Below are 25,491 nucleotides of genomic sequence, written 5' to 3' on the forward strand. Positions count from 1 at the left end.
GACAACCATGTGCTGTCCGCACCCATGTTCTTGTCTTTTTTGCAGACAAGAATAGGAATTGTAACATAGGACATGACATGTGGAACAAGAAATTGCGGAACGCACACAGCTGGTATCCGTGTTTTGTGGGTCCATGATTTTTTGCCTGCAAAATGGATATGGTCGTGTGCATGGGTCCTTAGATTAAAGAGGACCTTTCATGGGTCCAGACATTATGAAATAAGTAGCAGGATATGTAGGGCATAGAGCAGGGATCTTAGAGCGCTATTTTTTCTGGGCGCCGCTCCGTTCGCCCGCTGAGCCCCTGTTGAATTCTCCCGCCTGGTATGCTAATGAATAGCATCGGTACAGGGAGGAGGAGATTGCCCTGTTTTTTCAATGGGCGTCTCCTTCTCCCTGGCTGTAGCGCAGTCCAATCACAAAAGAGAGCGTCACAGCCAGGGAGGAAAAAAAATAACTCACCTTCTCCCTGGTTGTGACGCTCTCCTTTGTGATTGGACCGCGCTACAGCCAGGGAGAAGGAGACGCCCATTGAGAAACAGGACAGTCTCCTCCTCCCTGTACCGATGCTATTAATTAGCATACCAGGCGGGAGAATTCAACAGGGGCTCAGCGGGCAAATGGAGCGGCGCCCAGGAAAAATAGTAAGCGCTCTTAGATCTCTGCTTTATGCCCTACATATCCTGCTACTTATTTCATAATGTCTGGACCCATGTTAAGTCATCTATTTAAAAAAATTGATCTCTGAGGCCTCTAACTCACCATCAGGAGCTCTCCATCTGGTATATTCAGTTCCTATATAGCATTTATACCTTTGATAATTCTTCTTCGCGCTCCACTACCTTCTTTTTTCCTCCTTCCAAACGTATAATTCCCAACAAAGACATTTTTAATACACAGTCCCTAGTGGCTTGTAACAGATACTATGATAACATCCAGAAAGGGCTCATTTTAATCATTTTAATCATTTTAACAAAGCAATATAGGGTTGATCATTGTGATAGATACACTTTAACAGGGTTGTCCAGGATTAGAAAAAAAGTGTCTCCCTTCTATCTGGTATTGTTCAGGTTCGTTAAAATAAACGGAACTGAGATGCAATACCACCAATAGCCTGTTGACACGTGTGGCACTGTTTCTTTGAAGAATGCAAACATTTGTCTAATCCAAGACAACCTCTTTAAGGTAAATTCAAATTTCTGCTGGTTTCCTTTTACCACAAGGGAATGCATTGTGGGAGTTCAGATGAAGGATACACACTTACGCTAGTCATACAAATTATCCTGATTTTAGTGGGCATGGCCAACCATCTTATGTGTATCAAGGCCTCCTTTCTGTACTCCAAAGACAGATGTCAGGGAAATAAAGGTTTGGACAAGTTGGGGAGCCAGAGAATGAGCCCCCAGATGGCCCGCCTGATGGATTTATCACAGAACAGCTTTCTGCAGCTTCTATATAGTGTGAAATATAGGAGCTGTAGAAGCTAAACTATGCAACATTTTTAATAAAAACCTATTGCAAAAATGTTTATTAGCCCCAAATGCCAAAGGTGTCTATAGTCTTAATTTTTTTTTAAAAAACATGTGCAGTTTTGCCTTCTCAATAAGCCTTAGAAATGTATACATTTATATCCATCTAATAGTTAATGTCTAATCAAAATATTTTCCCTAAAATTTACCCTGAGCAACCTGGCAATTTCAGGGTTAAAAGTAGGAGTTTTTATATACTGCAGGAAAAGTGTAGATATTCTCTTTCGAAGTCCCTCTAGATTGCAGTTCTGCACCCCTCGCATTAGGAGATCAGCTTCCCTGTCAATCAGCTCTACAATCTCTTGGGTTAATTTGCAGTCATGTTCCTGAAAATAAAAACACTATTAAATAAGGAAATGATCACTGAGAAAAATAACCCTAGATAATAACTAAATCTTTCAGTAATGTAATTGTATGAATTATATAGAATGCTAGGCGAAAATGGCTGCTAGAATCACGAGGAGAGAAACTAGACAGAAAATCGATCAGAATACAAGCCTTACTGCTTGGGCAATACAATTAGACTGTAATAAGTCTTCCAAATAGATTTGTCTTTAGTACGTTGAATAGGGATGCCCAGGGCTTAACCATTGGTGGGCTCTCCTCTCAATTCTTATTATTTCTTTTGAAGTTCCATTAACTTCCAGGGTGCTGAAATAATGAGAGGCTGGCATTGTGGATAGGCCAACAACCGCCAAGTCCTGGGGAACCCTTTAATGATTAATGATCTCAATAAAATATTAACAGCATTATGGCAGATGTGCAAGTAACCATCATTACCGATATACATATTAATATAGGAATCTCACCTTGACAGTATGCTTAAGTGTCAAAAGGGCATCAAGCCTTTCATCACGAGTGAAGTATTTGGTGTTGATACTGCTGTAAATGTCACGTAGTTCCCTGGCCCGGAGAGTAAATTGGGTATCCATCTCAGTAGTTTTTCCGTCAAATGCCTTCCATCGTTTGGGTTCACAACACTTCATGTAAAAAAAAAAAAAATCACATATTACCTACGAGGATGGGTTGTCAGGATACTATCATAAATTGATATGCTGAAGATTTAAAGTCTGCACCACAAGTCCATTTCTGCTACAATTTCTGTGTGGATGAGAATTGCCAAAAAACGCATTCAATTTGCTGGTACTGTACAATGCTGCGGACCTGCCGGACAAAAATCCGCAACAGCTAATATGCATTTCAGTCACGTGTGGACATACCCTTAAGGCCTGGAATCCCCTCGGCACCCAGAGAGAAAACATACATTTATAGATGAGCTGTCAAATGACAAATGTGCCGCACTACAGGGGAGGAAGAAGTAATGCATCTAACACCTGGGTTATCGTACATGTAGCATCTACTACAGAACAGACACAGATGAGGGCCTCATCCATAAGCTTCCTTCCAAATGTGTGTTAGCCACAATCTATATGAATACAATTGTTGTAGTTTACCATATTACTTATATGATGAATTAGCTGAATGCCAAGTAGGAGTAACTCATGGCTTCTATTTCACAAGACATTTAACAGTCTTGTAAATGAAAGCATTAGTGAGGTCTTAAAATGCTTGGCTGTATATCAGTGACCTGCAGTGGCCGTAACTACTTGACATGCTTCAATTACACAGGGTTCCCTGACCATATACTATAAGCCGTATAATCATACATTAGTGTCAACTCAAAAGTTGCCACGACCCAAGAATCGCCCAAAAATCCGCCACTGCTGGATTTTGTTTAATTCTGGGGTCACTGTAACTTGCAAGTTGCATTGCGATCCCACTCACTTCAATGGCTGCACTGCTACACAGCGACCCTTGGTCACCCAAGATCGCCATGTAGCCCCAGTCTTAAGGTTTCTTGGCACATGTGCTTCACACCCCTAGCTGGTGCTGGAACTAGTTTAATGGTGACAACGACTCTGACAGACGCCATTGAAATCATTCTTCAAGTATTTTTTGTAAAACTGAAAATGCTCGTGCATAGAAATCCCTGAACCGCAGTCTGTCTGTATGATGACTTCTAAATGGAGTTCAATTACAAAGCTCAACAGACTAAGGGTCCATTCACATGTCCGCAAAATGGGTCCGCAATTTTGTGCAACGGGTGCGGACCCATTCATTTTCAATGGGGCTGGAATGTGCTGTCCGCATCCGCAATTCCGTTCCCGAAAAAAATAGAACATGTCTTATTCTTGTCCGCAATTGTGGACAAGAAAAGGCATTTTCTACGAGAGTGCCGGCCATGTGCGGTCCGCAAAATGCAGAACGCACATTGCTGGTGTCCGTGTGATCTGCAAAACACATACGGACGTGTGAATGGATCCTAACTCTGGAGGAACCGTTTTTTGTTCTGATCTGATGCCAAAACATTTTGCACTTCTTGTTTTGCACATAATATAATTATCTGGCCATCAAAATAGGGATAAATGTTTAAGGGGAACCTGTCACCGTGAAAATGCAATGAAAAATAAGAGTTCTGGAGCAGGAGGAGCAGAGCAGATTGATGTATACTTTTATGGGAAAATATTCAGTATAACTTGTATTTATATTCCTTCTGATTCCGCGCTTTGAAGTCAATGAGGTGGCCCAATCTCCGTATACACAGTCATGGTCACAGTATTTTTCTACTGCTTTGTTTTCCCACTGTCAGCTGAAATACACTGTCAGGACTGCTGTGCCCTGCTAGTATCATGGAGAGGACTCTTGTGTGCGCACACAGCAGTCCTGATAATGTATTTCAGCTGTTAATATTAAACAGAGATCTGGACTCCTTAAGTACAGTACTTACACATGTATTACTGCAGATAAAAATCACAAATGGTGGTGACAGAAATCCTTTTAATTCTACTAATATATATATATATATATATATATATATATATATATATATATATATATATATATATATATATATATATATATATATATATACTTTCCAAAAAATGAGGCAGCACTTCCAGGTTTCAGTGACAGGGTGAAGACCCCAAAACTTTATTCCCAGCAACGTTTCGGCCTACTCAATGAGGCCTTTGTCAAGCTTGACAAAGGCCTCATTGAGTAGGCTGAAACGTTGCTGGGAATAAAGTTTTGGGGTCTTCACCCTGTCACCGAAACCTGGAAGTGCTGCCTCATTTTTTGGAAAGTACGTATCGTGGAGGAGAAGCCGACCTCTGTGAGGAATTGCACCCAGTACACACGGTCTGACTCTGCTGCTGCGATATTTGTGTTATATATATATATATATATATATATACATACACACACACACACACACACATGTAGTGTGGCATTACGGACCTTATTTAGAAGATTTTGTATAGTTTTCTGTTGGTTCTCTTCACCCGCATCTATTTTGTGCCTGCCAATGGAGCTGATCAAATGAGTCTCTTGTTCCAGAAGAGCACAAAGGGCTGCTTTCCTTTCAGCACCAGTATAGATTTGATTAATTCGCTCCACCTCTTCATTTCTCCACACTGAAACCAAAACACAAATACATTTTTCCATATTATCATCAATTAAGGGGTTGGTTCATCTCACACATTGATGGGATTTTGCATGGATTTGCCATCAATGTCAGATAGATGTGGGTCCCACCTCTGGAACCTGCTCCGATCTCCAGAACAGACCTCTAAAGTGAAGGAGAGCACACTGCATGTGTGTGGTGTGCTCTCCATTTATCACAATGGGAGTTTCGAAAATAGCTGAGCGAGCACGGGGCCCCGAAGAGAAAGGAGAGCACGGATCACTCTGGGAGTATCAAAAATAGCTGAATGCAGTGCGCACCGCGCAAATGTGGCTATTGCTCCTGTAAATAGCTGAGAGGAATACCCATAGCGGTGAATGGATTATAAACGCTGTGAGGGATCGCTCTCGCACAGGGGGTCGGCAGTGACAGACTTCTCACCAAACAAGGGATTTTCAAGCTCAAACCGTGCTTTATTTGTCAGGCAGCACATAACACGTCCAGGTTTGACATCACTCGGCACCATGAAGTCGCAGCTTCACATTACAATGTGTTACATCAACACAAAACAATAAATCTTTGCCCGGCTAGGCAGGACCGGTTTTAGACAAAATATGGCCCTGGGCAAAATCAAAAGAGGGGGCCCACATCTAGTAGTAATGTGCTAAAAACACAGTCCGACACCCCCGCCGATCAGCTGTTTGAGGAGACAGTGTGTGCTGTTCATTGCTGCTGTCCCATAGAAATACAGCAGCAGAGCAGGAAGAGAGAAGCGAGACGGCACATGCGCACAGCGTCTCCTCAAACACGTGATGACGTCATCATGCGAGACCCAGAAGAGGAGGTTGCAGTGATATCATTGTGGCTTCTTGCTCTGTTCTAATGCCTCACAGGCTCGAGGCCTAGTGGCCTGACGCTTGTGAAGTTGTACGGCCATGAGTGCGCACCCCTTTATGGGGAAAAGTGGCGCCCTAGGCGGATGACTACCCTCCCCTATCCATCGTCCTGGCCCTAATTCAGAGCACATTACTGTAGGAGGCATAACAGGAGAGGACTATAACTCCCAGCATGTCTAAGCCATTATTATTTCATATCAGAGCACATTACAGGGGGAGGTATAAGAGAAGACTACAACTCCCAGCATGTCCAGCTTGTTATGTAATATCAGAGTACATTATAGGATGAGGTATACAACTCCCAGCATATCCAGGGTGTTGTAATGTACCCTGATATTATATAATAATGGTCTGGACATGCTGAGAGCTGTAGTCCTCTCCTTGTATACCTCCTCTTGTAATGTACTCTGATATTACATAACAAGCTGGACATGCTGGGAGTTATGGTCCTCTCCTCTTAAGTATAAGAGGAGAGGACTACAACTCCCAGCATTTCCCTGGCACGTACATTAAATCCATACTTTTTCACATGCAGGGCTGGTCTTCTTCTTTACTTTACTGCACTGCTCAGCTCCACCTCCTGTTCTGGTCACATGATGTTGAGGTCATCGCAGGTCCTTCATCCCCTCTTCTCTGCTGAGCTCCGCCTCCTGCATCTGACCTTATGGCAGGTCCAGTCAGCACTGTGGTAATGATTTCTCTTACATGTGAGGGAGGAGACCGTACACTGCATTGTAAAATGCAGCTGTCCGGCTGTCCGCCCGTTTGCTTCCTCGGACGTTCAGCTGAACAGCAGCACTGAAGCAGGGAGCCCCTTAGACAATGGGGGCCCTGGGCAATTGCCCAGTTTGCCCGCCCCCCTAACGCTGGCCCTGCGGCTAGGCACTCCCTATGCAGAGGTCTCCCAAACTCACCTCTAAGTCAGTGTTCACACTGTGGTATTCTGCTTCACTCAGCCATGTGGTCACACAGCTTCCTAGCTGTAACCAATGCAACCCATTGGTGTCTCAGTCCACCTGATGGTGACCATGCAATACCTTGGGGGGGATATGGTTCAACAGTCCTCCCAACTCTGACCGTGCAACACCTCTTTTCCTCAGGCATCGCTGGTCTCCCCCAAAACTCAGGCTTTCCCAGCCTTGTAGCCCCCCAGCCCTCGTGGCTGGGACCACACGGAGCCTCTGCAGGCTTCTTTTTCAATTCCTCCACTCTCCCACACTGAGGACTGATTTATCCTTCAGTGATTAATCACAGTTGGCCTCACCTGGGGCCAGGGGAACCTGTAGCAGACTGAGATATACACCCCCCTCCACACCTCTACAGTGCAGTGCACTTCACCACACCGCGCTTGCGCTCTCTGTTCACTGCTATGGGACTTCCAAAAATAGCCAACGGCACTTTCTCAGCTATTTTCGATACTCCCATAGTGATGAATGCTCGTCATTCACTTCGGGGGCCCCATTCTGGAGATGGAACGGGTCCCAGAGGTGACACCTATCTGACATTTAAGGCATATCCAAGTGATATGCCATCACTGTGTGAGAGGAGCTAACCCCTTTCAATATCAAATCAAAAGATGTAGAAATAAAAACAATGCAATAGAAAATATATTATAAATATAAATTATTATAAAATTATTAACGAAAAATTGGCATGGTTTTTAATTTGTTTCTGTTCTCTGCCTCTGTATGCAATCGCAATTATTTCTAAAGTTATATTTTCAATATAAAAAATATCAGTATTGCAATATTACAAAATGTAATCATACAGCAGCCCTAGATCATATTTTCTTAATACATTCTCCAGTAAAAGTTAATATTTTCTTCAATTCTAATAACCTCAGAACTTGCACTCACAGTTTCAAATGAGTCACCTGTAAACTTGGCACAAAGGGGGTCATTTACTATACTGAAATACTCCTATATTAGGCATATTTCAGGTGCAGATGGTGGCGCAATGGTTAGTTGCGCCGCTATCTGCAACTTTTATCCACTAGACATGGCGTGTGCAAACTGGCGCTGGATGTGTCGAAGTTATGGAGCGGCCTGCGGTGTCTAAAACGCTAGTCTTAATAAATGTACCCCCATGTTTCTATTAAAAGTCATATCCAACTAAAAACATACTTAAATGGATGGGTCTAATCTCGTCAGTATGCAACAAGATTTACAGGTATTGACATAGTAGCAGAAAACACTGCGGGGGACATTTACTGAGCATGTTGTGCCAGAAATATGGCGTAACAGGCACAAAAAGAATGGTGCTTTGATTTGCGGCAAATATATCAACAGTTTTTTTCCAGAATTTTTACCATAAAGAATACAGCGTGCCAGAACGGAGTTATAAATGTCAAGGTGGGTGGGGCTATCAAATTGGCGCCTCATGTTACGCCTCATTTATTATCCTCTTATCGGCAGAAATGGCTCCAAATGTTGCAGACAATTAAGCCTTTTTTGCGTAAAAAGTCACATTTATGAAAAGAAAAACCAACTCGTGGTGGGAACAAGTGATAGGTGAGTATTAAAACACAACGCATTTATTTTTGTCTAATATAAATGAGCTAAACAAGAGGATTCTACATTTAACAAAAACAAGTCGCAAATATGTTTCAAAAGTCACAAGTGCGGCCTGGCAGGGGTTGGCTGAAATGGCGCATTTCAGTTTGGAAAAAAAGTCCCATTTTAGTGCAATTGGCGTTAAAATGTGGCAAATCCAGAGAAATAGGCAAATAATCAAGTGGAAATTTAAGAAAAAGTCACATTTTAAAGTGGTGTGCACCTTTTGATATATGAGGTGAATGTTAGTATTTTTCTGGTGCAAATTACGCCACTATTGAGAAATGTCCCCCTGTATTCATACTGTAAGTTACTGAATTATTGAATTAGAAAAAGTTTTAAATAGTCAGATACGGTATAACAGATGTGAAAAATGGGTATCAATGTTCCATCACTCACCCTGTAAACCACATACAGTCCCCTTTTTTTTCCTCCCTCTTCCCCCTTTTCCTTTCTTTTCTTTCATCCTTCTCTGGTCTATGTTTACGTTTGCACAGTTTTTCTCGCCACACTTATTTTTGGGGCTGGGGGGGGGGGGGGGGTTGCTGTTTCTGGCTTTCCTACCTGATTGTTAGATATTGCTACGGGATGTCTGTACATTTTGTTATTGCTGCTTCTGTAATTCTGAAAACTTGGGTGCCTCATAAGCAGGCGCAGGTCCTGTAGCAGACCACTCTGCTTTAGGTAAAAGTAAAGGACAACTCAGACGGGAAAACCAATAGCTCAATACCTGCTCTGCTGTTTCCATAACTGTTCATTCATTCTCCATCTGTGTACCATGTCTGGGGACCACCTTACCTGGCAGAACAGTGGTCAGGGGATCCCCACCTACATAAATTATCCGCAGTATCTCTTTGTACATGCAGGAACTTGTGAAAAGGGGATATTTTTGGTGGGAGCTATTACAGTTTGTATATATAGATTCCTGGAGGTGTATAAACTCCTATTTAAATGTGCCTGTTTTCCATCTACAGGTCACATTTAGGTGCACCTGTGAAGCCTGGGCTATATCAGCAAGTCTTGAGTGGGACTCACAGACTCCTCCCTCCTCCCTCCTCCCTCCTCCCTCCTCCCTCCTCCCTCCTCCCTCCTCCCTCCTCCCACCTCCCACCTCCCACCTCCCACCTCCCACCTCCCACCTCCCACCTCCCACCTCCCACCTCCCACCTCCCACCTCCCACCTCCCACCTCCCACCTCCCACCTCCCACCTCCCACCTCCCATTGCAAGCATGGCCACATGCTGGAGGTAACTGGTGAGTTGTTTGCGAGTCGGCCCTATGCTCCTGTAATTTGCCCACTGGCTCCTGGTATCGCCCATATGGCTCAGGTAGGAGAGTGTAGGGTCCCGGGCTACTTGAGAAACCTTGTCGTGGTGTCCGGGCTTAGACATGTTCTACACCGTAGGACATGTTGACTAATCTCTCAATTTTAAAATCAGTTTGAGAATTAGTGAGACTGCAGAGTGCACCTATGTTTGTTATTGTTTTGTTATATTGTTATATTAATTATCACATCCGCACTTGTTACCTTGTGTAGGATGTCTATTGTGGTACTTGTGGTTCGCCGCGGGCATCCTCCATTGTATGCATTTTGCTGGGGATTGCCATTAGCAACGGGCCACAAGTGCAGGATTTGCTCCCCTATATATATGCACAACTGCATGTGGGTTTGAGCAGCTCCTGCTGATGCCAACCTGTCTTCTTAGTTTGTATATATAGATTCCTGGAGGTGTATAAACTCCTATTTAAATGTGCCTGTTTTCCATCTACAGGTCACATTTAGGTGCACCTGTGAAGCCTGGGCTATATCAGCAAGTCTTGAGTGGGACTCACAGACTCCTCCCTCCTCCCATTGCAAGCATGGCCACATGCTGGAGGTAACTGGTGAGTTGTTTGCGAGTCGGCCCTATGCTCCTGTAATTTGCCCACTGGCTCCTGGTATTGCCCATATGGCTCAGGTAGGAGAGTGTAGGGTCCCGGGCTACTTGAGAAACCTTGTCGTGGTGTCCGGGCTTAAGACATGTTCTACACCGTAGGACATGTTGACTAATCTCTCAATTTTAAAATCCGTTTGAGAATTAGTGAGACTGCAGAGTGCACCTATGTTTGTTATTGTTTTGTTATATTGTTATATTTATTATCACATCCGCACTTGTTACCTTGTGTAGGATGTCTATTGTGGTACTTGTGGTTCGCCGCGGGCATCCTCCATTGTATGCATTTTGCTGGGGATTGCCATTAGCAACGGGCCACAAGTGCAGGATTTGCTCCCCTATATATATGCACAACTGCATGTGGGTTTGAGCAGCTCCTGCTGATGCCAACCTGTCTTCTTAGTTTGAGCTATTACAGCACCCAACACAACATTTCATCTATGTAGACAGTATGGTTTTGCAGTCAAACACCACATTATGGCTGAAACTAATGAAATGAACATAAGTGACATTGACTGCCACAACCAATCTGATGGTTGCTTATATTTTTCAACCTTCTCTTAGGCTTCTTTCACACTTGCGGTAGCAGGGTCCGGCAGGGTGTTCCGGCAGGGGAACAGCCTGCCAGATCCGTGCTAACGCTAGCCCACCGTGCCGCCAAAAGTCCGCTCCGGTCCCATTGACTATAATGGGGGCAGGACGGAGATCTTGACACAGCATGGCAAACATGCTGAGAGGCGGCCGGACTAAAACCGGAGTGGACTTTCAGCAGCATGGTGGGCTAGCGTTAGCACGGATCCGACAGGCTGAACATCCTGCCGCACCCTGCTACCACAAGTGTGAAAGTAGCCTTAATAAATGATAACTAATCTGTAACTAGTTGCTAAAGGTAAAACTATGGTCACATATGCGTTGGAGGGTCCATGCAGTGCTATTTTTTCAGTCTAAATGACAGACACTTTGATGGAACCTGACAAACCCAATTGCAAGTCAATGGAAACCATAATGCAGGTGTGGACAGAGCCTAACCCCATCCTTTTCCTTCATTATAAGCTTTCAAACATCGTTAACATTTTAATCATCATATTGCCAAAATTCATGTCCTGTTTTATGCAATTCAGAATTAATACCTACATTCAAGAGCATGATACAGCAACTCAAAGTCTTCCTTGCTCTTGGGGTTCATTCTGCGCTCATACTCCTTCCCGAGTCTTTCCTCCTTCTCTTTTCTTTTTCTTAATTCCTCCTTTTCCTCCCATTCCAACCTTAGTGTTCTCTCTTCTTTCAATTGCTGCACCACTCTTTTGGCGTGAAAACGTCGGAAGTAGGTCTGTATTGTAATTACCTGTGATCACATATAATACAGATTAGGCACAGAAATACATTTACAAGACTGAGATCTTAGTGACTGTTTCAGTCGCCTCCACACAAATAATACACGGCTGTACTGCTGACCTCTTATGTACAGTAACTATGTGAAGTCCTTCTTTTGTGAGTGCAACAACTTGTGCTCAAATCCTCTCTTTCCAACAGTACGTGAAGTGCCTGGTGCACATGCCCCTTTGTAGGTCGTCTCAGTTATAACAAGTAAACAAGTACCCCCACAAGGGGCCACAAATGTCCACATAACAGCGTGCCAGCAACAGACTGCCCTAAATATCTGCCATCCACAGAATCCCACATTACAAACTGCCAGCCACAGATGCCCCCATAACTGGTCATAGATGTTCTCTAAATGCTGCAAGCCACAGCAGTCCCTAGAGGTCCCAGCCAAAGATAGCCCCATAAAAGACCTGCCATACTTACCTACTTCTGATAGACCCAGTCTGTTTTCCTATGTGTATATACTGTGCCCTCTTCCTCCTTCTCCTATATGTATACTGTGCCTCCCTTCATCTCCGAGTACATACAGTGATCCTTATCCCTCTGTGTGTATATACCTAGTACAAATTGTGTCCCCTTCTCTGATGTGTATAATACTGTGCACCTTCGCACTGCCTCCTATATGTATACTGTGCCCCGTCCACCTTTGAGTACATACTGTGAGCCTCCTCCTCCTGTGTGTATATACTCAGTATGCACATACAAGAGGAGGCGGACAATAATTGTGTCCCCTTCTCTAATGTGTATATACTTTGCACCTTCACACCTCCTCCTATATGTATACTGTGCCCCGTCCACCTCTGAGTACATACTGTGAGCCTCCTTCTCCCGTGTGTATATACTCAGTATGCACATACAAGAGGAGGGGGACAATAATTGTGTCCCCTTCTCTGATGTGTATATACTGTGCACCTTCACACCTCCTCCTATATGTATACTGTGCCCCGTCCACCTCTGAGTACATACTGTGAGCATTCTCCTCCTGTGTGTATATACTCAGTATGCACATACAAGAGGAGGGGGACAATAATTGTGTCCCCTTCTCTGATGTGTATATACTGTGCACCTTCACACCTCCTCCTATATGTATACTGTGCCCCGTCCACCTCTGAGTACATACTGTGAGCTTTCTCCTCCTGTGTGTATATACTCAGTATGCACATACAAGAGGAGGGGGACAATAATTGTGTCCCCTTCTCTGATGTGTATATACTGTGCACCTTCACACCTCCTCTTATATGTATACTGTGCCCCGTCCACCTCTGAGTACATACTGTGAGCATTCTCCTCCTGTGTGTATATACTCAGTGTGCACATACAACATAAGGGGGGGGACAATAATTTTGCCCCCTTCTCTGATGTGTGTATACTGTGCCTTATCCTCCTCCTGTGTGTATCCTGTGCTTATGTATATGCAATATGCATTTAAATTTGGTGACAAAAAAAAAAATTTGGCTCTTACATTTTTCAACTTAGGAGGCAGAGGCGCTAGAGATGAGTCAATCAATTCTAACTAATCAAACTGTCTCCCTAGCCAGACTTCTTCACTTGTGGGGGGCTGTCACAGGTGAAGAGGCTCCCACCTGCCATATAATTGACATGGACAGATATCCCGCCTAACCCTGCTAGTCTCTTGCCTGCGCTGCTACCGAAGCTCAAATTCGGCTTTGGAAGTAGATACTGCGCAAGCGCTGCTACCAGGTGTCACTAAGGAGACTAATTGATTTGTTAGAATCAATCTGTTCATCTCTAAGACACCATGTTTTTTTTTTCTCCTGGTCTGGAGCACTTCATATTTTCCAGTGTATCAAAGAAGCCAAATGTAATTATCCAGTCACTTTAGTCTCTTACTGCTTTCAGCCTTCTTGCATGGAATTCATCAGCAGACACATATTTCTTTGGCTCTATTAGTCTGTCTGTTATATTTGTAATGTAGCAACCAATGTTTGTCATTTGTGTTGCCATTGTATTTCTTGACTGTTGGGTCTTGTTCTTTTCAAAAACTGTCTAAAAGAAAAAACATATAAAAAATAATTATTTTGACTATTATGAGAAGTAGAATGAGACATTGGTGTTCTTCATGGTGTCACAGGGAATGGTTGGTAACTCTACAAACTGCTATCTGGAGCAGGCTAGGGTAATTCACTGAACAGTATGGAAGGTACATAGTAGGGAAATGAGACTTCTAGGAGCCTCACCTATCAGAAGAACACCCCCTGATTCACAAGGCAAGGTGGCCAGCTGCGGCTGCAAACTGGAGAAAAGAAAGCTGAAGATGCTTGTGCACATCTCAACAAGTATGCTAGTTGTAGAAACAGCAGAGCCCTGGGCTCTTTAAGAGGGGAGTGATTAGAATTTTTAGAATTTTTTATATTTTGAAAAACTTATTTTTTTTTTTTTTTTTTTACTTATTTTTACACTTATATTAGGTCCCTTCAGGAGATTTGAACATGTGATTGTTATATCATTCGTCCAACAGACTGCAATGAATTACCATTGCAGTCCATTACAGATTCAATACACAGCATGTGGCTCCATAGGAATGAATGGCTTCCCCGATCGCCATACGGAAGAGCTGTTAAGGCCCCAGGAGTGCAGCGATGAGGGGTTAAATGTCTGTGATCAGTGTTATCGTCAATCACAGACATTAACTCTGGGTGTCTGCTGTTTGAAACAGCAGAAACTTGGTGGCTAGGGCGCCCCCCTCAGGTCGAGAAGAGGTTAAACTGTAAACAACAATATACAAAATGATAGTAATAAATCATACCTGTGTATCTCTGCAGAACACTACTATGTCTTTTTCTGGTCTCTTTTTGGGTACAGTTTGTGTCCCAGCATGATGAAACACCACACTAGTCACCTTATGCCGATATCCACCCAAATAAGGTTTACGGTAATTAAGTCTTTCAATTTCCACTGCTATATCCTGATAGGTTTCATCACCTAAAGAAACATTTAAGGGACACATAACAGATCGCATTTCACTTCTTACAAGCATAGGAAGCAATGAAGGTAGTGGAATTTGGTACATTATCAAATTTAAAAAGTAGAAATAAATAATAGAAAGTAAGACACACCTGTTTGGACCCTGACGGTAATGACATCTGGCATGCTATACTCCTGCTGAAGTTTGACAGCTTTAATTGGATGGTTTTCAGGATCCATTGACTGCATGTCCAGCTGAATCATTCCATGAGGTCTAATACCAAGATCCACTAGAGTCTCACTGTCTTCTACAATTCTTCCTAAAGTCAATATCAAATACCTGAACACATGATGGCACACAACAACTTGCTTACCATGTAACCAAACATTATGAAAAGGGCAATATTTTCTTGAATGTGTCTTAAATGAAATACAAAATAGCAATGTGACAGATTTACAATATTATTCTAGTTTTCATATGTTAAAGGGAGTCTCGCAACTCTAAAGACGTGAAAGGCTGCTTCCCACTTATAATTAATATGCCTTTATTTGTCAAATCTGTTCCTGTAATGTAGAATTCATCTTTATGCAAATAAGGATTCAAGTGCACCGAGGGCAGAGCCCTGCTGTTTAGTGCACCGTCGAACCACCACTTTCACTGCCTGCCCTCTAGTTTGATTGACAGGACCAGGCTTCCCCAGCATCATTGATCCTGGCTCTGAAAACGTATGCCAGCCCCGATTGTTCAGCACATGCGCAAAACAGCCCTCTGTTCTGGCCTCTGTTCTGCGCTTGTGCCGAATTCTGAACAAAGGATTTCAAAACCAGGAGCAATGACGCAGGGGAAGCCAGGCCCTGTCAGTCACATCACAGTAGAAGTTGCTGACCAGCAACGTGATGGTGCTCCTAACAGTGTGGTCCTGGCTTTGGCACACTTGAATCCTCAACTACATAAAGACAAAAATATGATTTTCTTCACATTACAGGAATGGGTTTTATAAAGAAAAGCATACATATTATACAGTGAACAAGCCCCACAAGGCTACGTCTACGTGATGTTCTTCCCTCCAAGCAATGGTGCTACTGTAGGAGTGAAATGTACTACACATTGCTATACATTTATTTTTCACCTTCAAACATTATCCTTATGACTGCTTCTGGAATTTTCATTTCGGATGCAAAGTAATTCTTGAGGTGTTCAATGGATTTTCCAATAGAAAATGCAACTGTGATTACTTGGCCATCAGGTGTTAGCATTACTTTCACTGAAAAGAAAAATACAAGTCCCATTAGTTGAGCACACAACAGTAGACCTTCTCAGGGCTCTACTAGACTTCATTTCATGGGTGATGTTGACTTGGGGAAGGACATGATCTGAGTAATGCCAAACCACAACCCCTTTCAGTTTATTCCTGAGGTACTAATGCGATGGACCAGAAGATACATTACCTGTGAAGGGCTGAGTATGTTAGAAAGCATCTACGCAATAACGTGGACAATAAAATGTCACAGCAGGTCACCACCAGACTGTCATTGAGAGTGGGGAACTGTCTGGCCCAACCTGGAACTTCTCATAGTTTTTGAGGAAAATACAAACAGGTTAATAAGTTTCCACTCCTAATGCATACTATTTGACGCATTTTCACATTCTGTTACGCAATAGCATTCTGGACGCATCAAACCATTTACAGACCTGAGGCGTGGCCCATGCACAAAGCACCATATTTTTGTGGCAGTTTTTTTTTTCAGTGAGGGACTAAATTAAATGGTAAAATGCATGGCAAGATATTATAATAATAAGGAAGCTTATATTGGCTGAAAGAAGGGACCCATTAAACAAATAATTAAAGAAGTTTTCCAAGACGTTTATACTGATGACCTATCCACTGTATAGGTCATCATTATCTGATCGGTGGGGGGCCCCCTCCAACCATCTTTTTGAGAAGGCAGGAGCACTTGCAGTAACGCCACAGCCTTCTCTCAGATTAGTCTAGGCCATGTTACGCCACGTTCATCGGTCACATGGCCTAGTAGCAGCTCAGCCCCAGTGATAACAAGCACAGCCGCTATCAAATTGACGGCGCTGTGCTTGGTAAGCAGAGAGAAAGAAGGCTGCAGTGCTACTGTGAGCGCCAGTGCTTGCTCAAACAGCTGATCAGTGGGGGTGCTGGGTGTTGGACCCGCTCTGATCAGATACTGATGGCCTACTCAGAGGATAGGTCATCAGTAGTAAAGTATCTGAAAACCCTTTTTAAATACAGCCAACTATTGAAGCTGCTGTCTGTACAGAAAACAGACAGGCAGCAGCTTCAGGGTCCATGTCATCTCCCTCTGCACCTCAGAGAAGAGACAGTCCAGACCAACGTACTCAGAATCGGACTGGAGCTCTTCATGTTGTCCCTTGCTGAAGGCTGTGCTATACCCTGCTGTTCAGAAACAATGAGCACCGTCCCTTACTACAAGAGAGAGCACTCACTGATCAAACTGTTTCCGACTATAGCCATAACACATGAGCTCTTTCCTTTTTCGGGAAGGAAAGATCTACTTATGGTCCTGCAGGGGCCAATCCAGTGTTTGCAAGGTACAACTGAATGTCTGAAAATACAAAAGTGATAGCAAACACAATGCAAACACAGAATATATGGACCAAGGCTATATTCACTATGTAAAATGAGTATGTAATCATTTGTTCCCATCCACCATGGCAAGATGACCTCTTTTGGATGGGAACCTACTCTATATGATAGTTTTCCTTGTGCCAATAGGCCTCAAATGAATTCAGGGAGAGCAGGCTCTAGTTTTATACTGCACAAATTAAAAAAAGCCTGTGGGAAAGATGGGAGGTTAGGAGCGCATGACCAAAATGGCAGCAGATGTCCGCCTGTGCAATCAGCTGTGTATGTTCAGCAGGACAAGGACCATAACTAGAGCCAGTCGTGGCCACATGCCGCCCTTTAGTTGTGCGCCCGTGCTTTAGAACCTATTTCCCAATACAGCTGTCCCACAGGCTGATAGGACATTAGCTAATAATGCCCTGATAGCCCTAAAGGGTGACCAGGTCACATTTGGTTTCCTCTGACTGAAGGTAACAGTGACCGCATAATAGAGCTTCTGTATGACTTGTGAGGCAATGATTTCTTGTGTGCCTTCCATACTTACGTCTTGTATAGGAGCAATAAGGTCCCATGACTTCAGGACAACTGTTAGATAGACTATTGAGGGAACACTGATTCCCGCTGTAAATTGCATAGCTCCATACATCTTTGAAATAATATATCAGAGCTCCCACCTTTACCTAGCTCCAAGACAATGGTAACATACCAGAGTATTCACTCTCTAGTTCATAACACTGTGACCACCACTATGTGGTCATATTACTTTATTATACACTGTGTAGCACAACTGATGCATGTACGTTGTATTATGTACTGCCAGCCTACTGGCTATCTAAAGCCTTCATCTTTGGAGCAAAAGCTCAGAAGTGTTGAAATTCATGGTGTTTACTTAGGAAACTCATGCACTATTTTCTCCTATGAGAACAAATGTGGTGCAAATTTGAGCAGCTGCACTAAGAGAGAGATCAGTGCACCATCCCTCTATGTTCATTAGATGGGACACGATATACTAGATATCTACCAGTTGGAATACCTGTAGCTGTAGCACTGGAGTCATCTGAAGACATTTTCTTTTCAAGTTTGTTTCCTGAAGAGCTTTGAAGATTGGTATCTTGCTCCTCTGGAGACTGGTTGTCCTCTTCAGTTATAGATGGCTGTGCATCGTTTTCCTGGATTTGCTGTGTCTCTTGAAGGATCTCGGCGATTCCCTCAGTTTCACAAGACCTCTCTTCACTGGGTGGAACCGTTTCTGATATTTCTTGATCTAAAACATGTTCAGATGAGTTCAGGTGTTGTACTATGATGTTATTTTTAGGATACTTTTTGTGAATGTGGCCACTCACCTCCTAGGACATCCTTATTCTCATTCATCTTCTGGTCTTCTGACATATCTGGTGGCTCTTCAATCTCCATATGCGATTGCTGGCCCAGATCTTGCACTTCTTCATTCTGAGGATTAGTATTCTGATCTTGCTCCAGATGTATTGCCTCATCTTGTACATGGTGTATAGTAGAAGCCATATCTTGATTTATTTCATTATTTTCTGATGTTATCTCTACATCTGTCTGTTGGGCTACATCGGAACTCCCAGAAGCAGGCACGTTTTCCATCTTAAACTTCAGTTTTTATCCTGAAAACACACAGCACATATGATCACCATTCTCCTACATGGCAAGAACTAACATTGGGATATCCAGAAAATGATCACATTTGCATGTTCTCGCAGTCTCCATCAACACTAATGAACATTACAATACGTTGTGCCCACTGCAGAATTAAAGGGGTCCTCCCTGATTGTTAGATTGATGACCTATCCTTAGGATAGGTCATCAATATCTGATCAGCAGGGGTCTAAATCCTGGCACTCCTGTCAATAAACAGTTTTTCACTAGATCTGGCACCAAAAATAGGCGCTGGAACTACACAAGCCTGTCCGTCCACTGTATGGTGATCAGAGCTGGTTACTGCAGGGCTGCTCCCATTCACTTCAGTGGTCCCAGAGCTATTGACAAACAGCTTCTAGATGGGAGTGCCAGGAGTCCGACCCCCTCCGATTAGATATTGATCACCTAGTCTAAGGACAGGCCAGCAATATGCAAATCCTAGAGAATACTTTAACCTCTTTAATACCGGCCTATTCTGAGCCTTTAGGACAAAGCATTTTTTAAATGTTTCCATTGTTAGATTCAAAGAGCCATCATTTTTCTTTTTTCCTTCGATGTAGCTGTGTTTTTTGCAGGACAGGTTGTAGTGTTCAGAGGCGCCATTTTGGGGTACTTTTACCTAATTGGTTATCTTTTAATAACTCTTTATGGAGAGAATGATAAAAACAAAACAGCAATTCTGTAATTTTCTGTACATATTAAATATTACCTGTTGCCTTTATTCTTTGTGTCAGTAGGATTATTGTCATACCAAATGTATTACTACTTTTACAATAAATACACTTTTTTATAAAAAAAAAAATTGGTTTTGTGTCGTCATATTCTCAGAGCCATACGTTTTTTAGTTTCCTGTTGACGGAACTGTGTGAGGGCAGGTTTTTTGTGGGACACTAACTTTTTTATCACTTTTTACTCAACTTCTTGTGAAGCATCATGAACAAACAAAAACCTGAAATTGGGGATGGTTTTCAGAACTTTTACTGTACTATATAAATGACCCATTAGAGGGGTTTTCTGGGAGTAGAATATTGATGTCTTATCCTCAGGATAGGAACCTCTGGCACCCCCGGTCATCTGCTGTTCGAAGAGGCTGCGGTGCTCCAGTTAGCATCGCTCCCTCTTCCTAGGCCAGTGACATCACATTCATCAGTCACACGGCCTATGGGCAACTCAAGTGAATGGGTCTGGACTGCAATAGCAGGACAGCCACTACACAATTTGGGGCGCGGGGACTGGCATAGCTACCCAAAGTCTCTTCAAACAGCCGATCAGCAAGGGTGCCAGGAGCTGGCCCCCCACTAATGAGATACTGATGACCTATCCTGAAGATATATCCTGTACTCCTTGAATGCTAGGGGGGAATTTATCACTTTTCCCAAGACAGTTTTATGTTACAAAAAAGTTGCGAACCTTGTGTTTGCGACTTTTTAAACACCATTGCGCCTAAATTTAGTACTCCGTCCTCGCCACTTTTATGAAAAAGGGGGCAAGGCGAGGGCGGTAAGGAATAGGCAGCGGGCATATTTATCTTTCTGCAGTTTTCGGACATAAAAGAAGACAGAAATTTATGCCAGCTACGAGCCGGTGTAGATTTGGCTTTCGGAGCATGGACTGCTGCAGGATGTGCCTAATTTATGACGAGGCGTGTGTATGGGCAAGTGGTACGAGGTTGCAATGCTTTTGTGACTAATAGGGAAGTGGTTGGGGGATGCGGAGATTACTGGGGAAGCAGAGGGAGAGCTGCACAATTACTACACCAAAAATACATCCATTATCATTGTGGTAAGGCCAAGCTCACACTTCAGTTATTGTGAGCCAAAACCAGGAGTGAGGCCTACTCAGAGATAAGGTGTAATGGAAAGATTTCCTCCTGTTCTGTATATTTGACCTGCACCTGGTTTTGGCTCACAATAACTGATGGAAATAACTGATCAAATAACTGAAGTGTGGACTTGGCCTAAGGGCTCATTCACACGAACGTGCAAAGGCCGTGCCCATTGCGGTCCACAATGCAAGGGCACTGTCCGTGGGGCAGCCGCATGGGGATAGTGGAACGATTCACTTGAATGGGTCCACGATCCCTCCGTTCCGCAAAAAAGATATAGCATGTTCTATCTTTTTGCGGTGCGAAGGCACAGAACGGAACCCCAGGAAGCACTCCATAGTGTTCCGTTCCGTGATTCCATTCCGCATCTCCGGATTTGCGGACCCATTGAAGTGAATGGGTCCGCATCCGTGATGCGGAATGCACACGGAACGGTGCCCGTGTATTGCGGTCCGCAATACGGCGACGGGCAGCACACGAGCAGGTAAACAGCGATGAGTAGGCAGAGCTCGTACAAGCACTGCTTTCTCTTCAAACAGCTGATTGGCGGGGGTGCCGTGTGTTGGACCCCCGCCGATCTGATATTGATGACCTACCCTGAGGATAGGACATCGATATTAAAAAAGCGGAAAACCCCTAAGGGAACGGATACCAGCAATCTTGGTTGCACAACAGGTGTCACCCCATGTATAGCGGTGCAACCATAAAAATGAAAGGGGTTACAGTGTGACTCAAACGTTTGTCATGACCGTGGGCCCAAAATAATCCAACTCTTCTGGATATTTTGCAATTCTGGGGTCACTGTCGTGACCCTATTGATTTCTATGGCTGCCTTGCTACAGTTGGATACTTGTGTCATGCAACCAAGATCGCCATGTAGCCGTGCCCTAATACATTTGTGGCATCTTACTCCAGCACACTTTTATTGGTGTAGGAAACGCCTTCCTAAATCTCCCCAATATGTACTATTAGGCTTCTTTCACACGAATGATACGGATTGGCTCAGGGTGCGTTCAAGGAAACTCGCACCATTTCACAAGCAAGTTCAGTCAGTTTTGTCAGCGATTGCGTTCAGTTGTTCCGTTTTTTTCCACGCGGGTGAAATGTGTTTTTCATGTGCGTGATAAAAAAACAGAATTTTTATCAAAAGACCACGGCACTCTGTAGTTGATTATAAGTTGCTTGTTTTATTTTATTTCATATCTTTTTTTATCCATCCAAAAAATAGCAGTTTCGGTCTAGTCTTAGACCTTGTTCACGGCCTTAGTCTGTATAGTAGGGAGTATATAGGATGGTGTGACACCGCCCACCCTCTAACAGGAGTGCCGCTCAACCCCATTTTCCTCAATAAAAAAACTGAAGGTTTACAAAATACATCACTTAGCAACCATCAGTGAAAAACGTATCGCATCCGCACCTGCTTCCGGATGCAATGCGTTTTTCACTGAAGCCCCATTCACTTCTATGGGGTCAGGGCTGCGTGAAAAACGCAGAATATAGAACATGCTGCGTTTTTCACGCAAAGCAGAACTGATGTACACAGACCCATTGAAATGAATAGGTCAGGATTCAGTGCGGATGCTATGAATTCATGTCACGCATTGCACCCGCGTAGAAAACTCGCTCATGTGAAAGGGGCCTTAGAGGGGAGGGGGGCACTGCTATAACTACCAAGGGACCTCTATACTGACTATTGGTGTTGGTTCTCCGTCCGCATGTGCGGCAGTATACAAGCACCGCCTGCCTTTCTACTCACACAGAGGTACAGGAACCCCCTTCTTGGGATCAGTGGGGGTGCCAGCGGTTGGACTTATCATCCACTAGATACTTATCTCCTTTAAAGGGTTAAACTCTCTCACACGGTTTCCTTATAGCATAAAACAAGGTAACAGATTTCCTTTAACACTTTCCCAACATGTGATGTAATAGTCCGTCACATGTCGGGTCTTTAAAGATGGAGATCGGCGTAATGCCGATTGTGGACATTTAACCTCTCAGATGCCATGGTCAAACCTGACCAAGGCATCTGAGCGCGCTGATAACCAAAAATGGGTACTTCCAGTGTTGCTCTGGCTCCCCCGTGCTGCGATCAGTGGAGCCGGAGCCAAAAGGAGAAACGAAAAAAAAGCGTCAAAGCCAAATTTGCCATTTTTGGTTGCTTCTCCTCCCACAAAATATTAAATAAAAAGTGATCAAAAAGTTGTACACACCCTAGAATGGTATCAATGAAAAGTACAGATTGCCCCGCAAAAAAATGAGCCCTCAGACAGCTCCTCACACATAACTACAAAAAAGTTCTAGAGGTCAGAAAATGACAGCAAAAAATAAAATAATTCAGTTTTTCAGCATCAAAATGCAAGAAAAAGTATACAGTATGTGGTATTGCCGGATTTGTACTGACCTAGAGAATGAAGATCACATATCAGATTTACCACATAATGAACGCCGTAAAAAAAACTATGTAAAACTTTGTCAAGATTTAGGTTTTATTCCAATTCCACCACTTGGAATTTTTTTTTCCTACTTCCTAATACAGTCTATGCAATATTAGATGGTGGCATTGGAAAGTACAACTTGTCCTGCAGAAAATAAGTCCCCATATGTGAACAGAAAAATAAAAAAGTTATGGCCCTGGGAAGGCAGGGAACGAAAAACAAAAACCCAAACCTTCCGGGGTAGAAGGGGTTAATTGCTGTAGATGCCAGGATATGCTGAGAGTTATAGTTCCACACATGCTGGAAAACCAATAGTCAATGACTGAGCTACAGACTACAACACAACCCAAAAATACTAGCTGCACTGATGGAGCAATGTACTCTATATCATGTATATGGTGCCACCTGTATACCGTGCAGTAAGCACAGACACGTTATATACAACATCCCGGACACATTCCACCTTCTGCCCCTCATGCCCACACTCACCAGCCCCCGAGTCTTGGAGGACTTGTTGTCACCAACGTCTCCAGGGCAACGGACAGCGGGCGGGACACGCGTTTCTCTGGCAACAAGTGGGCGGGGCGAGACCGCCTAGGACAGCTGAAAGGGCGGGAAAGTCTCAGCTGCTGAGATGTGTCCCTTGTGCGCTGCGTTCTGTCACTCCCTCAGCTTATACTGGAAGTTACACTGGGATAGCTTTACTGACTGGTAAAACCGAGAACCAAGACATCATCCATTGCCTGCACAGTATCCAGCATATACTAAATACTAGTAATGTTTAGAAATAATCCATTCCAGTTAACTACCAGAAGATCCAAGGAGAGACCATACCAGCAGTACATTCTTCAGCAATTAGTCATGTCTCTGCTAAATTTCTATGGATACTTGCCAAATCCCACTGAGCCTCCATTGTAGCCTCCAGTAGTGCCCCACATACAACCAAGTCCCCACACATAGTATGGATGATTCCCCTATTAATGCTACTCTCACGTAGTAATGCCCCTTCAGTGCCCCAACACAGTAATAATGTCCCCTTAGTGCACCCTCACAATAATGATGTCCCTTATTGCTCCCCAGAAAGTACCCCTGCCTGCTTATTGTCCCCACACAGTTCACCCATTTAGAGTCCCTGACACAGTATGATGCCCCTTAAGTGCCTCTACACAGAGTTAGTACCTCCAAATGGAATATTTACCTACACCAGCAGCAGGGGAATGGCTCCATGCAGTGGTGTAGCTAGAAATGACTGGGCCCCACAGCATATTTTTGAATGGGGCCCCCCTCCCCCAGTAATTTTTTTGCAACCCCTTCCTTTCATGCTGCCCCCATTCCTGTGGCTACTAAAGATCGCTCTCTCAGACCAGGCCCGGCAGCTGTTCTTACACTGTCTATACTGTTGCTGTATATCATTTCATTGTGTAATACTGTTGAGGGGGCCCTGACAAAATCTTTTAGTCCTCCTCCTCCTGGATGGGCCCCTTCTAGGTCAGGGCCCCAAAGCAGCCGCTTTCCCTATAGCTACGCTCTTGGCTCCATGCTTTACCAATGTAATCAACTTTATCTGCATCCTGAGGACACCTATACAGTTGAAGTCAGGACATGTGGAAGCCGACCAGGGCAGGAGCTGAAGTTGGTGACTATCTTGACAGACACAGGATGGTTGGGAGGCATATGAAGACATGACTTATCAATCTTTTCTTTAACCGTTAGTCTTCATCAGTACCTCATTTTTCAATAATTACCCAAATTTATTTTAACCCCTAAATAACCAGGCCTGAAAGGGCTGTACGTGTTTTTTTTCCTGATTACTACAAGTTATCCCCTATTAAGAGGATAGAGGGTAACTGTTACTATTACATACTCTGTTGGGGTCTGACTGCTGGGACCCCTGCCAATCCCTAGAACAGGAGTCCCATTCCCCCTTCATTCTCTAGGGCAGGGGTAGGCAATCTCCGGCACTCCAGCTGTTGTAAAACTACAACTCCCAGCATGCATACTTGCTTAGCTCTTCTAAGAAATATCATATAAATGAATGGAGCATGCTGGGAATTGTAGTTTCACAACAGCTGGAGTGCCAAAGGTTGCTGACCCCTGCTCTAGGGCCTGCCTTGCGATAGACAACACTCAGCTATGCAGCACCTGATTGGCTGCAACGTTCACGTGGGGTACACATACAAGCCACGGCTGCACCTGTGTACATGAAGACCAATGGGGGAAGACTGGCGCATGGTGCTAGAAGTGGTCATAATAATGTGACACAACCATG

The 25,491-nt window shown here is 43.7% G+C and overlaps 1 protein-coding gene across 1 annotated transcript in view; it reads right to left on the minus strand.

The window, feature by feature from the left end:
- IQUB (IQ motif and ubiquitin domain containing) overlaps nt 1-23,817 on the minus strand; it is a 56,926-nt gene extending 33,109 nt beyond the window's left edge. The window contains exons 1-11 of the mRNA XM_040411757.1: nt 23,712-23,817; nt 18,641-18,928; nt 18,331-18,561; nt 15,813-15,947; nt 14,835-15,002; nt 14,525-14,700; nt 13,609-13,764; nt 11,509-11,719; nt 4,827-5,002; nt 2,339-2,509; nt 1,679-1,855 (exon numbers count right to left, since the gene is read on the minus strand). Coding sequence (XP_040267691.1) covers nt 1,679-1,855; nt 2,339-2,509; nt 4,827-5,002; nt 11,509-11,719; nt 13,609-13,764; nt 14,525-14,700; nt 14,835-15,002; nt 15,813-15,947; nt 18,331-18,561; nt 18,641-18,908 — 1,869 coding nt within the window. The 5' untranslated portion in view covers nt 18,909-18,928; nt 23,712-23,817. The remainder of the gene's footprint in view (nt 1-1,678; nt 1,856-2,338; nt 2,510-4,826; nt 5,003-11,508; nt 11,720-13,608; nt 13,765-14,524; nt 14,701-14,834; nt 15,003-15,812; nt 15,948-18,330; nt 18,562-18,640; nt 18,929-23,711) is intronic.
- Nucleotides 23,818-25,491: the final 1,674 nt, after the last annotated feature.

Source organism: Bufo bufo, chromosome 1 (assembly GCF_905171765.1).
Source record: "Bufo bufo chromosome 1, aBufBuf1.1, whole genome shotgun sequence".
In the NCBI taxonomy this organism is placed as follows: Eukaryota; Metazoa; Chordata; class Amphibia; order Anura; family Bufonidae; genus Bufo; species Bufo bufo.